Here is a 14510-nt window from a genome sequence, read left to right as displayed (position 1 = left end):
CTTAACTCTCTCTATACAACAGCCCCTCTTAGTGGTCAGACAGGTCCTGGTCATTGGATTTGTACCACCAATCATCAGAAGTCCGGCTGGCTTTAGGAAAGGAGAGGATAAATTCCTGGCAGCAATGAGCTACAGACTAAGTAACTGTCAGAATGTCAGCCACAACATCCTTCCTTGCCTTCACGATTAGTTTTTTTTAACAGTAATTGTATTAAAAAATTGCACTTAGAACAATAAAACTAAGTAAAAAGGAAAATAAATAAATTGTAAGTGCAGAAAAAAGAAAGTAGAAAAGAAAGAATAGGAAAAAAATGAAATATAATAAAGAAAAATGAAAGAAATATATAAAGAAATGACTTCCCCCTTTTCCCCCTCCCCCCCCTTTGACCCCCATACTGGGTAACAGGGAACTAGCCCACGCTACCCATTGCAAGATGGTGGGTGGAATAAAATCTTGTTCATCGAAAGTTGCTTCTTCTCCCTTCCCTCCAGCATTTCCACCCCCCACTACACCCACATGCACAGAAGCTTCAAAAGGTTCTTTATTGTCAAAATATACATCATCTATGTACAAGTATCTCATGACTATAGTTTATACGCCACCATCCTTCTTTTTCTAAAACATTTATGCGGTCAATATTAGAAGAAGGGGAAGTCAAAAGGCAGAAAGGAGAGAAACGCAGCTGCATTTTTGCAATGGCTTTCATTGGAGAGGATGAATTTCAGAAGGCCTTTCAAAACAGAGTTTGTTTCCCAGTTAATGTCAAGGTAAAGTCCCCCATTACTACAGGGGGGTGTTTCCTACATGCCCCAGCTACGCTAACTGATTAGCAAAGGAGTACATGTATTTCCTCTGGTTTGTTGAGCGGCCTGTAGTACAAATGTATAGCAAAGTCATGGCTTTTTTTCTTTAATATTTACCCCAATACTTTCTAGAAAGCTTTCTGAGGAGGTGTAATAATTCCTTATACACGATACAATTCTTCCTCTTTTGTTAAGTGTTCTTTTTGAACCGTTTATTTATATCCTCCTAGCTGTGGGTTCGACATAGGTTCCATCCCAGCAAGTTTCAGTAATAGTTGCAATATCATACTTGCAGGTAAACCTCGACTTACAACCACAATTAAGCCTGAAATTTCTATTACTAAGTGAGACAATTCTTAAGAGAATATTTGCCCCGTTTTGTGGCCTTTCTTGCTACAGTTGTTAAGTGAAATCATCGTCATTGTTAAGTAATAAGGTTGTGAAGTGAACCTGGCTTTCTCATTGATTCTGCTTGCCAGCTTATAAAAGGTTTATTCCATGAATCTGGGACACTGCATGAGCCAGTTGCCAAGTGTCTTGAATTGCGACCACATGACTCTGAGGCTCCTGCAACAGTTGTAAAGGTGAAAAGCAGACATAAGTCACTTTTTTCAGGGCCGTTGTAATTTTGAATGGAAATGAATTCCCTGTACTAGAACTTCAAGTGCTGCCTGTTTGTTCCTCATACGATGAGCACCGGTATAAAAGCATTTGAATCAGTGGTGGGATTCAACATTTTTTACTACGGGTTCTGTGGGCGTGGCTTGGTGGGCGTGGCAGGGGAAGGATACTGCAAAATCCCCATTTCCTCCTCACCCCACTAGCCTGCTTTCCAGCTCCGTTCTCCTGTGCAGGGCAACCAAAGGAGACCCAGCTGATTAGCTGGGACTCAATGGGAGGCAGAGAAGAGATGGGGTTGGCGGGGCCAGTCAGAGGTGGGATTGGCCGGTTCTTTGAACTACTCAAAATTTCTGCTACCGGTTCTCCAGAACCAGTCAGAACCTGCTGAATTACCACCTCTGATTTGAATCCTTTATGATTGACCCTAGTTTGGCTTTTTGTTATCTCTTGGTGAACACTTCCAGATGACAAGGCTGGTATGTAGCAGAGATGGGGGCATGTTTACCAATGACCTTACAAAATCCAAGAAAGACTCTTGCTTTGGGGATATAGGTGGAGAAAGCGCAAAGTTTTACCCGTTGGGGGAGTTGGAGGTAAGAGAAAAGTTCTTTTACCAAGGATCTCCTATGAGGATAGAATGTCCCGAGCAGCCTGCTTCTTTCCCTTCTTATGAGGAAGCTTGCAAAGTGAATCATTCACACCTCTAAAAGCACCTGAAGGCAAGGCAAGAGGCAACGGATGGAAACTAATCAAGGAGAGAAGCAACCTGGAACTAAGGAGAAATTTCCCGACAGTGAGGACATTGAACTAGTCTTGAACAGCTCGTCTTCAGAAGTTGTGGGTGCTCCCATCCCTGGAAGCGTTTAAGAAGAGACTGGACACAGCCGCTTGTCTGACATGGTATTGTGCAAGGGGTTAGGCTAGATGACCTCTAAGGTACCTTCCAATGTTGTTATTCTGTTAATCCAAACTGGATCAGAGCTGGGCAAACATTCCAGGCTCCAATTTGCAATAACAAACGAGTTCTCATTTGTTCTCACTCCACAGAATCAGAAGTCTGCCCAACTTCTCTTCTAACTAACCAGTTTAATTAAAAGGCCACAGTGGTTCGTGAAAGCTGAAGTCTTGTAATGAAATAGGTCAGTCCTTTTTTTTTTCTTGCCATATAAATTTATATGGCCCTCCCGCGACATCACTAGCAACCATCCTATCTACACAAATTAGCCATTCAGGCTGGAGAAAGTCTCTTTGGGAAAAACTCAAGAGTGTCTTTTCCAGAATTAGAATCCTGCAACGCTGCAAAGCATTGTCTGTCGAGGCTCAAACCAGCCAACAACCCCAATTTAGTACGGACTCCTGAAAAGTGTTTCTCACCCTTAGTAACTTTGAGGTGTGTGAACCAGCTGCCAGAATTGCTGAGCCAGTCATGCTGGCTGGGAAGTTCCTGGGTGTTGACATCCACACACCTTAAAAGTTACTAAGGTTGAAAAAGGATAACTTACCAAATTATGCAAATTTCAGTTAACACATTCCCTGATTCCTATCACATTAAAAAAATACCACCTCTAAGCATCTGCTGTAGCTGTTTCTACATAGCATTGGTAAAGCAAATAAAGGGGAAATTACCAGCTTTGCTGGCTGGAGAATTCTGGGAGTTGAAGTCCACAAGTCTTAAAGTTGCCAAGTTTGGAGACCCCTGGACTAGAACCATCCAATTCTGCTCTCCTGCAAGAGCCCTCCATCCCAGTCTAGTGAGGATTCAACCCTCTGGCCCTTGACACCACTGGCAATATGGCCACCAGGGCAAGGCCAGGAGTTGACCCTCCCCTCCTTTGGAAACAGAAGGGCACAATTTGAGCAAGGGTGCAGGAGGCATCTCAAGAGGGAGACACCTCCAAGGACCCCTGGACTGAGGGTGGAAGGAGTGGCTCTTGGCCGTGGCACCTGGGAATGCAGTAGTAGCTGAGACAGAGAAGGTGCCTATGTCCAGGGACTGTTCTGACCTCGGCTTCCCCAACAGCATGAAGCTGACTCCTTGTCCTGATAAACCCCTTTTATTTAGTTTACAGTGAATTCCTCTCCAGCAAAGTTCTGGCCAACAAACTTTCAAGATAGTTCACAATTACAGACCTCTATCAAGCTTGGAGAGCTGCCAGGCTGATATCTTTCAAACGCACAATACTTGGCAAGAATGCCGGAACAGATCTTCACCCAAATGAACTAATTGTCTCCTGCAAAACCCCACCCCGCTTTTGCTCCTCTTTTATTCCCTATGCGAGGGGCCATTCACTGTCCACCTGTGCCTTTACTCCCGAGTCGACCCTTGTTCCTTAGCTGTTCCCTTCGTCTGGCAGCTCTGTGTATGTGCACACTGGGAACAGGCTCCAGCTGTTCTTCTGCCCCACTGATCTCCGACTCCAAAGGCAGCTGGTAACTGTCGGATGGCCTGGCCCCATCTCTGCCTCTGACGCAGAGCCCTGGTCAGAGCCTTCCCCAGACTCCAGGAGTGGCCCATGCTCCTCCCCAACCTCCTCACTGTCCGAATCTGCTGCCAGCTCCACTGGCTGCTGGCAGGCAACAACAGGGACATCCATGGAGGGAAGATCACCATCAGGATGGGAGTACCCCCACACACACATAAGGGGTGGGACTTAAATTACAACATCCACACATTATCTTGCAGATTTGAATGCCCATGGAGAACAACTTTGCTGGATGGAGCCAGTCTACGGGTGACAGGCTGACAAAGCAATGCCGCAGCATCGAACAGGTCCCCTTTTCTACATATATTGTGATGTCACAAAACAGAAGGAGCAGAATTACAGAGTCAGATGAGACCTTGGAGGTCTTCTAGTCCAGCCCCCTGCTCAACCAGGAGACCCCAAACCATTTCAGACAAGTGACTGGATCCAGTCTCTTCTTAAAAGCCTCCAGTGAGGAAGGACCCACAACTTCTGAAGGCAAAGCTGTTCCACTGCTTAATTGCTCTACCTGCCAGGAAGTGTTGAATTTATATTTTACCGACAAAGAAAGAAAGGGAGACTAGCATAGATCTATTTCACTCTATTTAGCTCTCGTCAGCTAGCTATACCCCTTTCTGGGATTCTGGGAAGTAGCCCGGGTTCGAATCCCAGAAAGAGTATGACTAGCTGATGAGAGCTAAATAGCTTGAGATAGATCTATACTAGTCTCCCTTTCTTTCTTTGTCGGTAAAGTATAAATTCAACACACAAAAAATAGTTTATCATCAAAGCGGCTGCTCCATCCCATATTTAGGTAGACCAGGTTGCCCTGATAGACTGGTCTCACTGGAAAAATGTCAGGAAATTTCTCCTTAGTTGCTTTACTCCTTGATCAGTTTCCATGTCTTGTCCTATCCTTGGGCGCTTTGGAGAATAGACTGGCTCCCCTGTGACACCCAACAAAATTGGAAGATCAAATCATCTTTGTTGCTCTTCTCTGCATTCGTTTTGGACTCTCAGTATCTTGTTTGCATTGTGGTGACCAAAACTGGATGCAAGTATTCTAACTGTGGTGTCACCAGTGCAATATAAAGTGGTACCATCACTTCATGTGACGTATTACTCTATATTCTATGTTCTCCCAAGTGTATCGACGTAGATGGTTAAACCACAGTCACCTGGAGGGTTCCTCTTTTTCTAACACCCTTTCTTTCGCCCAAAAAACACAGCACCAGAAACCAGAACATCTAAGAACCGGGAAACCCTGGTGAGTCATGTTCTCCCACAAGATCTGCTTAGATGTTATATGGATAGATTCAATCTATTTTTGTGACAAAATAAGATTTGGGTGCTTGGAAAGGGAGCTGAGCAATAGGTGCAAAAGCAGAAAGATTTGGCACTATTCCTTAATGGAGGAATGGCTGGTGAAGGTGATGGAAGTTGTTAAGATGGCTAAATTGATTTCTTCAATCACAGAAAAGACATTATCTATGTTTATTGCTAGCTGGAAAGCCCTTATGGACTTTCTGTGTAAAATAGAGGGGAAAATGAACTTACGATGTATGGTTTGGATGATTAGGATACATTATAGAGAGAAGAGTTATGTCGTAACCACAGAATAAGTTTTATAATCGTACTTATAACAGCTGTAAAATAGATCAGAAACTACCTCTTTGAATTTTTTTTCCTATTTTTCTTTTCCCTTTTCTTGCACGTTTAGCTTTCTCTTTGATTTCTTCGTTGCTCTCTTCCTTTTCTCACTTTATATTAGTTTGCATTAGCTTTCGTGTTCTTTCTTTTTAAGAAAAAAAATATTTAATAAAATTACACCCTAAGTAAAAGGAAATAAAGCTGAGCAGGATTTCTGCTATGACATCCTTCCCTGACTATGATGCTAAGCATTTGCTTCTCCCCAGCATTTGCTTCTTCACAGCTCCAGGATGTCTTAAGGCACTCTTGGCCCCTGAGAACCCCCCCCAAATAAGGCCCCAAAGCAGCAAGGGAAAGGAGACTCAGTTCTCTCCCTGGCCCAAGTCCGAAAGCTGTTCCAGGCCCTCCAAAGTTCCACCGATGACAGCTGCCAGGACTCTCCCTGCAGCACAAGGGGCCGAGCAGGAACGCTGGGTGCTAGTCGCTCTTGTTGTTTTCTTCTGGAATCAGCGTGTGGAAGGGACGATCCCAGAATCGGCTGGTAATCCCAAAGCCTGCAGGTTGGGCAGAGGGGAAGAAAGAACATACAGGATGATAATGCAACATACAGCATCACAGAGTTATCTGCTTACAATGTCCTACCAGTCAATGACTACTTCAGCTTCAACTGCAACAATACAAGAACACCCCATAGAGGTGGTGAAGAGGGGAGAGACCACCAGCAGGGTCGAGGAGAGCCGCATCTCTCCTCCTCAGATGGCCATCACTCCCTTTCCCGAAGGCGGTTGCAGCGGTGGTCAGAAATGGCCACCACAAAGAAGAACTCGACCGGAAAAGAATGTGCAGGAGGAAGATAAGAAGTGAAAGTTTTGGCTGACCGGGTTAAATTGTAAAAGCAACAACTAAGGTACCCTGGAATTTAAACTTACAAAAAATAACATCGCTCCCAAAGAACAGTCGGAAGCAGCGAAGGAAAGTGAAAAGGGAAAAGTTTGGCTTTTTTTCCCCTTCTCTCTCCTTCCCTATACTGACAACTAAGAGACTTAAATAAGAAATCGGAAAAATCCGCTTTGACATCAATAGGCAATTAAGCTGAAAATAAAACAAAATGCCAAAGATTTCTGAACATTAAAAACTTTCTTTTTCATAAGCAGGAAGGGAGAGAAAAAGAATAAGGGCAGGATCTGGAAGAGGGAGGAGACTGCCTGGAATTAAAAGAATCTAAAGTAAAACTTTAACAGGACTTCTAAAAGATACATTTTAACTGAAACTTTGCAACTAAATAGTAACCCCAGGAAGAGAAAGTGAAAAAAAAGGAGCAAAAAAGAAACAGCTTGCGTGTATTTGGATTATTTGGTGATCTTTGGATTTTTGGTTATTATATTTGAATGACTAAAATCAATCGGGTGGTTGTTTAAAAATTTATACAATGGCACCACTTCTGGATGAATTGAAAATGGAACTTAAAAAGTACAAAGAAGATGCACAAGAAGGGAAGGGTTCTTTTGGCTTGCTTTTCAATTCTTAGAAATGGAGATTTGGAACTATGAGAAACAACAAGAAAAGACTGCAAAACAAGAAGACTGGGACAAAGAAGAAGCCATCTTTAATGAACAAGTAATTCTATGTGGGGAAGAAAAGGGAAAGGGGGAAAGAGAATGGAGAATTTAAGACTTAAAAAACAACCAAAGAAAAGAAAAATAATTCAAAAATAAGTATAATACTGGAAAGCAACAGAAAAGGGGAATACAGAAGAGAGAAATAGAGGTAGAGAGACAAGGGGGTAAAAAGGGGAGAGAGAAGAAGAGAGGGAAGAAGGAAAGGAAAAGAAGTTACAAAGGACCGGAGCAAGATATAGAGAAACAGGACCTATTTAGAGATAATGGGTGAAAATCTAACTGAAAAAGGGATTCTGTAAAGGTACATAAGATTGTATTGTTATGTTAGTAATAGAAATAACTTTAGAAAATTGGAAACAACCTATGATTAAAATGAGGGATAAAATAGCTAGTGTAATTTAGTGAAATGTTTGTGAATAAAATAAGTGAAATAAAATAAATGAGAATATTGAATTAGGAAGGAAAATATAACGTGAAGGGGGGGAATTAACTATGGAAAGCTTATAATTGTTCCCATAGAAGTATGATATTTAATTGAAAAGTAATATTAAAGATGTTAAGACTTTAATGAATATTAATATTAATGATAGAATTGAATTGGAATGGAATGTTGTTTTAATTATATACATTTATAATTTTTTTTCTTTTTTTAAGAATACAGTGTGTATTTTAAGAATGTACCAAGCAGAATCCGAATGGAAGTTATGTATTATATTGAATGTTAAAACTTTAGGGAAAAGATATGAAGGCGTCATACTCCAATCAGTAACTACAGGAGAAATTTTGTTTAATGAGAAAAGATAATAGATAATTTAAACAGGACAGACAAATATATAAATACAATGATTTGAATTGAGATGAGATAATTAAAATAAAATTGAGAAAATTAAAAGAGGGGAGAAGCTATGCAGAAAATGTAAAATAGTAATAAGATATGGAATAGAATATAAAAATGAGCATGAACCTGAATTTGTGTCTGTACGAAGAAATGTAACCCGGGATTATGCTGCTTTCAAAAAAGATGTTTTATTTGTATTTTTTTTCTCTTTGTGAAAACTCAATAAAATTTACAAAAAAAAAAAAAAAATTCAGCAAGGGGTTCTCTGCCTGGTGGCTGGGTGGGCGTGACCATGGTGGGCGTGGCCTAGTTGGCCTCCTGCATCACGGCAGGGGGAGCAGTTTTGCCCTTCCCGGGCTCCCGAGGCTTTCCTCAAGCCTCCGGGAGAGTGAAAACAGCCTCCCTGGGCTCTGGAGACTCTCTGGAAGCCAGAAACAGGCCCATTTCTGGCCTTCCCAAACTTCCGGGAGGCCCGTTTTTTACCCTCCCTGGGCTCCAAAGGCTTTTCTCGAGCCTCCCGGAGGGCGAAAATGGCCTCCCCGGGCTCCGGAGGCTCTATGGAAGCTGGAAACAGGCCCATATTTAGCCTTCCCGAACTTCCGAGAGGCCCATTTTTTCACTCTTCCCGAGCCTCTGCGTGCAAGGCCTGCACTTACCTGCATCCAAAATGGGCCATTTGGGGACTCCTGGGAGGGGTGGGCGGGCCCAGCCAGGAGTGGGATTTGGGGGTTCTCCGAACTGCACAGAATCTTTGCTAGGGGCTCTCCCGAACCCCTGTGAACCCCTCCCCCCAGCAGCCCACCCCTGCCCCAAAGCCCAGCTGCACCCTTCACCCCCTCACCTGCTTCCTGGTGTTCGAAGTGGTGTTTGATGTGATAGGTCTTCAGACCGTAGAGGTAGGTGCCTTCTTTGGGTGAGCCGTAGTGCAAGTAATAATGCATCATGTCATAAATAACGTAGCCCACGATTCCCCCGCACAGGATGGAGAGCCCAAATTCTCCAGGGAAAACCAGCTGAGCAATAAAGTAGAACACGAAGAAGAGCAGGGAAGCTGGCACAGGTGGGAAGACCAGGCGGGAGCTGTCGAAGGGGGACTGCAAGAGACGACAGGGGACAAAATGAGATCTCCAAGAGAGAGAGGTTGGGGTTCTCAACTTCTGCAACTTTAAGCTGTGTGGACTTCAACTCCCACAATTCTCCTTTGTGGCTCGGTAGAGCTTCCTTCCCACCCATCTCCACCCTCAGTGGTAACAGCGGAGCTGGGGAAATTCCAAAGGCTTTGAACTTCTTCCTGCTTTGAGGATTAAAATGCCAAACAAGGGTGTTGAACCTTGTGGAGAGTTGGGTGGCACGGAATGGCAGAATCGAAACATGCCTAAATGGCAACAAGGCTGGGAAAGTATGGCAGAAGACTGAGTCATAAAGGCAAAGAAGCGCTAGGGATTCGAACCGCCAAACTGCTGACCTTTCTGATCAACGAGCTCAGCGTCTTGGAGACTGAGCCATGGCATCCCTTGAGTCATAAACAGAGATCATTCCTATGATGTGATCTCACAAAACGTTAGGCCTTTGGATAAAATTAGGTGGATGGAAAAGGTGCAACCAGATCCCTCTAGGATGGAAGGGGTCTACCGCAAAGCGTCAGCAGGCCCTGGTAGATCCCTACCTCCAGAGGCCACTCGGTGTATCTTGCTCTCGCCATACAGGTAGAAAGGTAATTAATGGGAACAATGACTCCGCCCTGCTAAATCCAGCCTGGGATCCCTTAAGTAAACTTCAGGATCGGACTGGGAGAAAGCAAGCTGAGGATATTGTGCAGAACTGCCCTATGTCGGGCAGCAACTTAATCGGGCACGGAACACTTCTGTGCCCAATCAAGTCATTGATTTTTGAGTCTCTTGGATGCAGTAGAATAGGGTAATAATAACAACAAACCACGACTTTTTAGTTTTACCTAATAGTTTAAACCAGCCATTTCTGCAACTCCATATCTATCTAGGAGCTTAAACTAGCAATTTCCGCAACACCATATCGATGAGGACCCAGATTGTTGGGGCTGACTCTGTAAACTGCTTTGTGAGGGCTGTAAAGCACTGTGAAGCAATATATAAGTTTGAGTGCTGTTGCTATTGCTTTCTAATCGGTAAAGCCCAAAATCAAAGTTTCATTTTTTTCTAACCTTAAGCACAAAGTCCAGAAGTGGTTTCCAGGTAGAAATAAAGGTATTTGGGTTTTCCCTTCCCTATTTCTCCTTCTTTTTTGCTTTTGTATTTTTTTTGTTTTGTTATTCCAAACTTTTATTGAGTTATAAGATAAAATAAGATACAAAATATGAAAGAAAATAGGAAAATGGTGAGGAGGAAGGGAGGGGAAAGAAAAGTGAGGAAGGATTAGGAAAAAGAAAAAGAAGCATTGACTTCCGACTCTCTCTGTTGCAGTAAAATAAGGCATTAATCACAACTTTCTGTTTTTTTTTTAATAATAATATAAACTAGCCATTTCTATCAGGATCCATCAGTCTAATAATTGGTAAAACCCAAAATCAAATCATTTTTTTGGTATATCATATATTAATAAAATTGTTATAAACGGTAAATATATATATTTATATTTACTTATATTTAAATATATATATTTATAATATATATATTTACCCCAGGCTGGGTCAGGCACAGGAGACAGCAACAAGAGATAAGTCCCCGTTAACCAGTATGACGAAAGCAAAAACAACAGAGCTAATTACCTATTACTGTCCAAGGGCTAAATTGGTTAATGATATCAAAGGCAAAGATCTCTGTAATGGTAGCTTAACACTCTGACGATGTCAGCAGAGGCCACACACACCCACACCCACACACAGAGAACCATCAAGTCAGCCTTGACTTTTCCACGGCTGACAGTTTTGCAATGTTGGCAGTCCCCTTCAATGCGCAAAACTGCTGGGCGAGGCTTTCCTTTGGGCTGCTGTTTGAGCTGGGTGGTGTTGGTGAGACAGGGCCAGATGTTCTCTCTCCCCAAGCTGCCATCACCCCAGTTCCCCAGGACCCCCCTACCTTATGATGCTGGCCGTGCATGAGAAAATGCAAGGTGATCAGGTAGTAGTTGCTGGCTGGAGGGTTCATGTGGAAGATGAAGCGATGGATGAGATACTCCAGCAGGGACCAGATGAATATGCCCAAGGCAAAGAGCAACGGGAAGCAGTTCTTGTGGACAGGAATGGCGTAGGCTACGCAGAGGAAGGAAAAGCGACAATGGGTGAGAACAGAAACGGTCCCCTGGAGCAGAGCACAAGCCAATGTAGGCTTATGCCCAATGACAGCTAGTAAGGAGCTCTCCTGGGAAGTCCAGAAGCAGGACACGAATGGAATGCTCTGCTTGCCCTCAGCCTCGGGTAGTCAGAGGTAGACTGCTCCTAGATAAGGAGGTTCAATTGAGCTACCACGCATCTCAAAGCAGTGGAGAGGCTGCTCTCTTCTTTGGCTCTGCTTCAAATTCCCAGTCACGCTGCCTTCAAGGGGGTCTGGTTGGGCTCTCCTTCAACTTTAGGATTGAGTCCCACTGTGCAGGGGGTCTCCAAGTTGATTTGGCCTTGTTCCATTCCCAGGACGAGAGCCAAGGATAGCAATAGCACTTAGACTTGTATAGTATTTTGCAGGCCTCTCTAAGCAGCTTTCAGAGTTAGCCTTATTGCCCTCAAACAATCCTTGTTTTACCCACCTCGGAAGAATGGAAAGCTGAGTCAACCTTGAGCCGGTCAAGATCGAACTCTTGGAAGTGGGCAGTCAGCCTACAATACTGTATTCTAACTACTGTGCATCATGGATGGATGGATGGACGGACGGATGGATGGATGGATGGATGGATGGATGGATGGGAGGGCAATAACACTTAGACTTCTGTAGCGTTTGGGGTCTTGGGAATCTGAGTCTTCATCAAGCAGCTTCCGAGGCACAAGAGGAAAGGAATGGGGTGTCCCTCCTGGCCCCCCATCTTTTCTCTCCAATGTCTTCCTTTCCCCAATAGGGGAAACAGGACTTTTGCACCTCAATAGGGGAAATCAGCCAGGGCAACACAGAACATAGAATAATGGGGTTGGAAGGGACCTTGGAGGTCTTCTAGTCCAGCCCCCTGCTCAAGCAGGAGAACCGATACCATTCTGGACAAATGTTTGTCCAGCCTCTTCTTGAAAAAACCCCCCGATGGAGCGCCCACCACTTCTGAAGGTACCAATTAATTGTTCTCAGTGTCGGGGAAAGTCTCTTGAGTTCTGGCTAAAGAACGAAACGTCTTTGCACCCTCCTTGTCTCCGCCCTCTGGTGCTTTGGCAGAATGTCGGTCCCCTCTTCTCGGCGACAGCCCTTCCAGTAGGAGGAGGAGACAGCTATCAAACCATCCCGACCTTGAGAAGGTCACTCGGGTCCTTGGGAAATTCACCAAAGCTCTTCACCTCTCCAGTGAAACTGCAACTGTGTGTGTGTGTGTGTGTGGGTGTGCACGCATGCGAAGGATGACCCTTTGCCAATTTTCCCTAGAGACCCAGGCGGGACCCAGGGCTGTCCTTGAGAACAGCTGGAAGGCAGACTCCTGGGCTGGGAGGCTGACAGGGAACACTGGCTTTTCTGCCCCCCAGGGAAGGGCTTCAGCTGGTACAGGGAGCCCAAGGGAAATATTTCAGGGAGAACAAGGGAGAGACGAGGCTGCTGCCCTACGGGGCAGAGAGAGAGAGAGAGGACAAAAAAGGCAGAGGAGCAGGAGACCAGACAGGCTCCCCTCTGTGTCCATCTTTGGGCACCAGAGCCTTGGACAACAGCAATTCTCTCACTCCAGTCCTGGTCGAGACCTACTGACAGCCATTGCCCCCAACCCCCCACCCCGACTAAAAGCCCCCCTGCCATCAGTTGCAAAGGTGTTAAAAGACAGCGGGCAACCTTGGAAACTGGGGGCTTGTGTGTAAAGTCCTACACTTAGGCAAGAAAATGCAAAAGGACACATATAGATTGGGGGAAACCAGCTGAATAGCAGTAACTGTGAGAGGGATCTTGGAGTCTTCGTGGACAACCAGCTAAATAGGAGCCAGCAGTGTGCAGCCGCCGCCAAAAAGAGCCAATGCAATCCTATTAAGTTGCATTAACAGAGGGATACAATCGAGATCAAGGAAGGTTCTAAATACCATTCTATAAAGCCTTAGTAAGACCACACCTAGAGTACAGCATCCAGTTTTGGTCACCACACTATAAAAAAGATGTTGAGACTCTAGAAAAAGTGCAGAGAAGAGCAACCAGGATGATTAGAGGACTGGAGGCTAAAACATATGAAGAACGGTTACAGGAACTGGGCCTGGCTAGTCTAGGGAAGAGAAGGACCAGGGGAAACATGATAGCAGTCTTCCAATATTTGAGGGGCTGCCACAGAGAGGATGGCGGGGAAGGTATTTTCCAAAGCATCAGACAAGGAATAATGGATGGAAACTAATCAAGGAGAGCTTCAACCTGGAAATAAGGAGGAATTTTCTGACAGTGAGCACAATCCACCCATGGAACAGAAGTTGCCTTTGGAAGTGGTGGGAGCTTCATCCCTGGAGGTTTTCAAGAAGAGACTGGACTGCCTCTGTCAGAAATGGTGTAGGGTCTCCTGCTTGGGCGGGGGGTTGGACTAGATGACCTACAAGGTCCCTTCCAACTCTGATTATCTGTATCTGTAGTGGATGAAGCGATATGGCAAAGAAAGCTTGGCCAGCCCACACCCTTTCCTTGACTGCTTGAATCAGGGCAGGGGAGTATGCGCGCACACACCCACATCCTGCTTTATTTTAGGGCTTGTGCTACATTTTTAATGCACGTTGGCAGGGGGTGAATCTGTCTATTTTCCACTCTTCTGACCATAGGGTCACAAAGCGAGGACTTTTCAGGTCGCAATGCCAGGCTTGGTGAATAGGGAAGAGCGCCACATGCTCAGTAGCCCTCTTACCATAACAAAGAGCTGTCGGTAAAGAGAGCGGCAACATCTGGCTTTGCTCTCACCCTTCTTGCCGGTGACCCTGAGACCGAGAAGCAGAAGGCGAGGCTGGCCTGGCTCTTTGGGTCATGTGTCCTAAATTTATTATTTTTATAAATAGCACAAGGTGACAAACATATCCAACAGTTCTTCCTCCTCCTGGTTTCCCCACAACAATCCTGTGAGATGAGCCGCCTTGAGAGAAAGTGGCTGGCACAAGGTTGCCTAACTGATTTTTCATGCCTAAGGCGGGACTAGAACTCACCGTCTCCTGGTGATTGGCCCAAAGTCACTCAGCCAGCTTTCATGCCTAAGGCAGGACTAGAACTCACCGTCTCCTGGTGATTGGCCCAAAGTCACTCAGTCAGCTTTCATGCCTAAGGCGGGACTAGAACTCACCGTCTCCTGGTGATTGGCCCAAAGTCACTCAGCCAGCTTTCATGCCTAAGGCGGGACTAGAACTCACCGTCTCCTGGTGATTGGCCCAAAGTCACTCAGCCAGCTTTCATGCCTAAGGCGGGA

General features: G+C 44.9%; 1 protein-coding gene across 1 annotated transcript in view; it reads right to left on the bottom strand.

Annotated features, from left to right (window-relative positions):
- Positions 1–524: 524 nt before the first annotated feature.
- FA2H (fatty acid 2-hydroxylase) overlaps positions 525–14510 on the bottom strand; it is a 57770-nt gene continuing 43784 nt past the window's right edge. The window contains exons 5-7 of the mRNA XM_026680140.2: positions 11048–11220; positions 8836–9088; positions 525–6091 (exon numbers count right to left, since the gene is read on the bottom strand). Of these exons, the coding sequence (XP_026535925.1) occupies positions 6015–6091; positions 8836–9088; positions 11048–11220 (503 nt within the window). The 3' untranslated portion in view covers positions 525–6014. The remainder of the gene's footprint in view (positions 6092–8835; positions 9089–11047; positions 11221–14510) is intronic.

Source organism: Notechis scutatus, chromosome 9 (genome assembly GCF_049901735.1).
Source record: "Notechis scutatus isolate UNSWTSFEM ecotype Mainland chromosome 9, rNotScu1.2, whole genome shotgun sequence".
Taxonomy (NCBI): domain Eukaryota; kingdom Metazoa; phylum Chordata; class Lepidosauria; order Squamata; family Elapidae; genus Notechis; species Notechis scutatus.
This window is presented reverse-complemented; position numbering and strand designations above follow the sequence as displayed.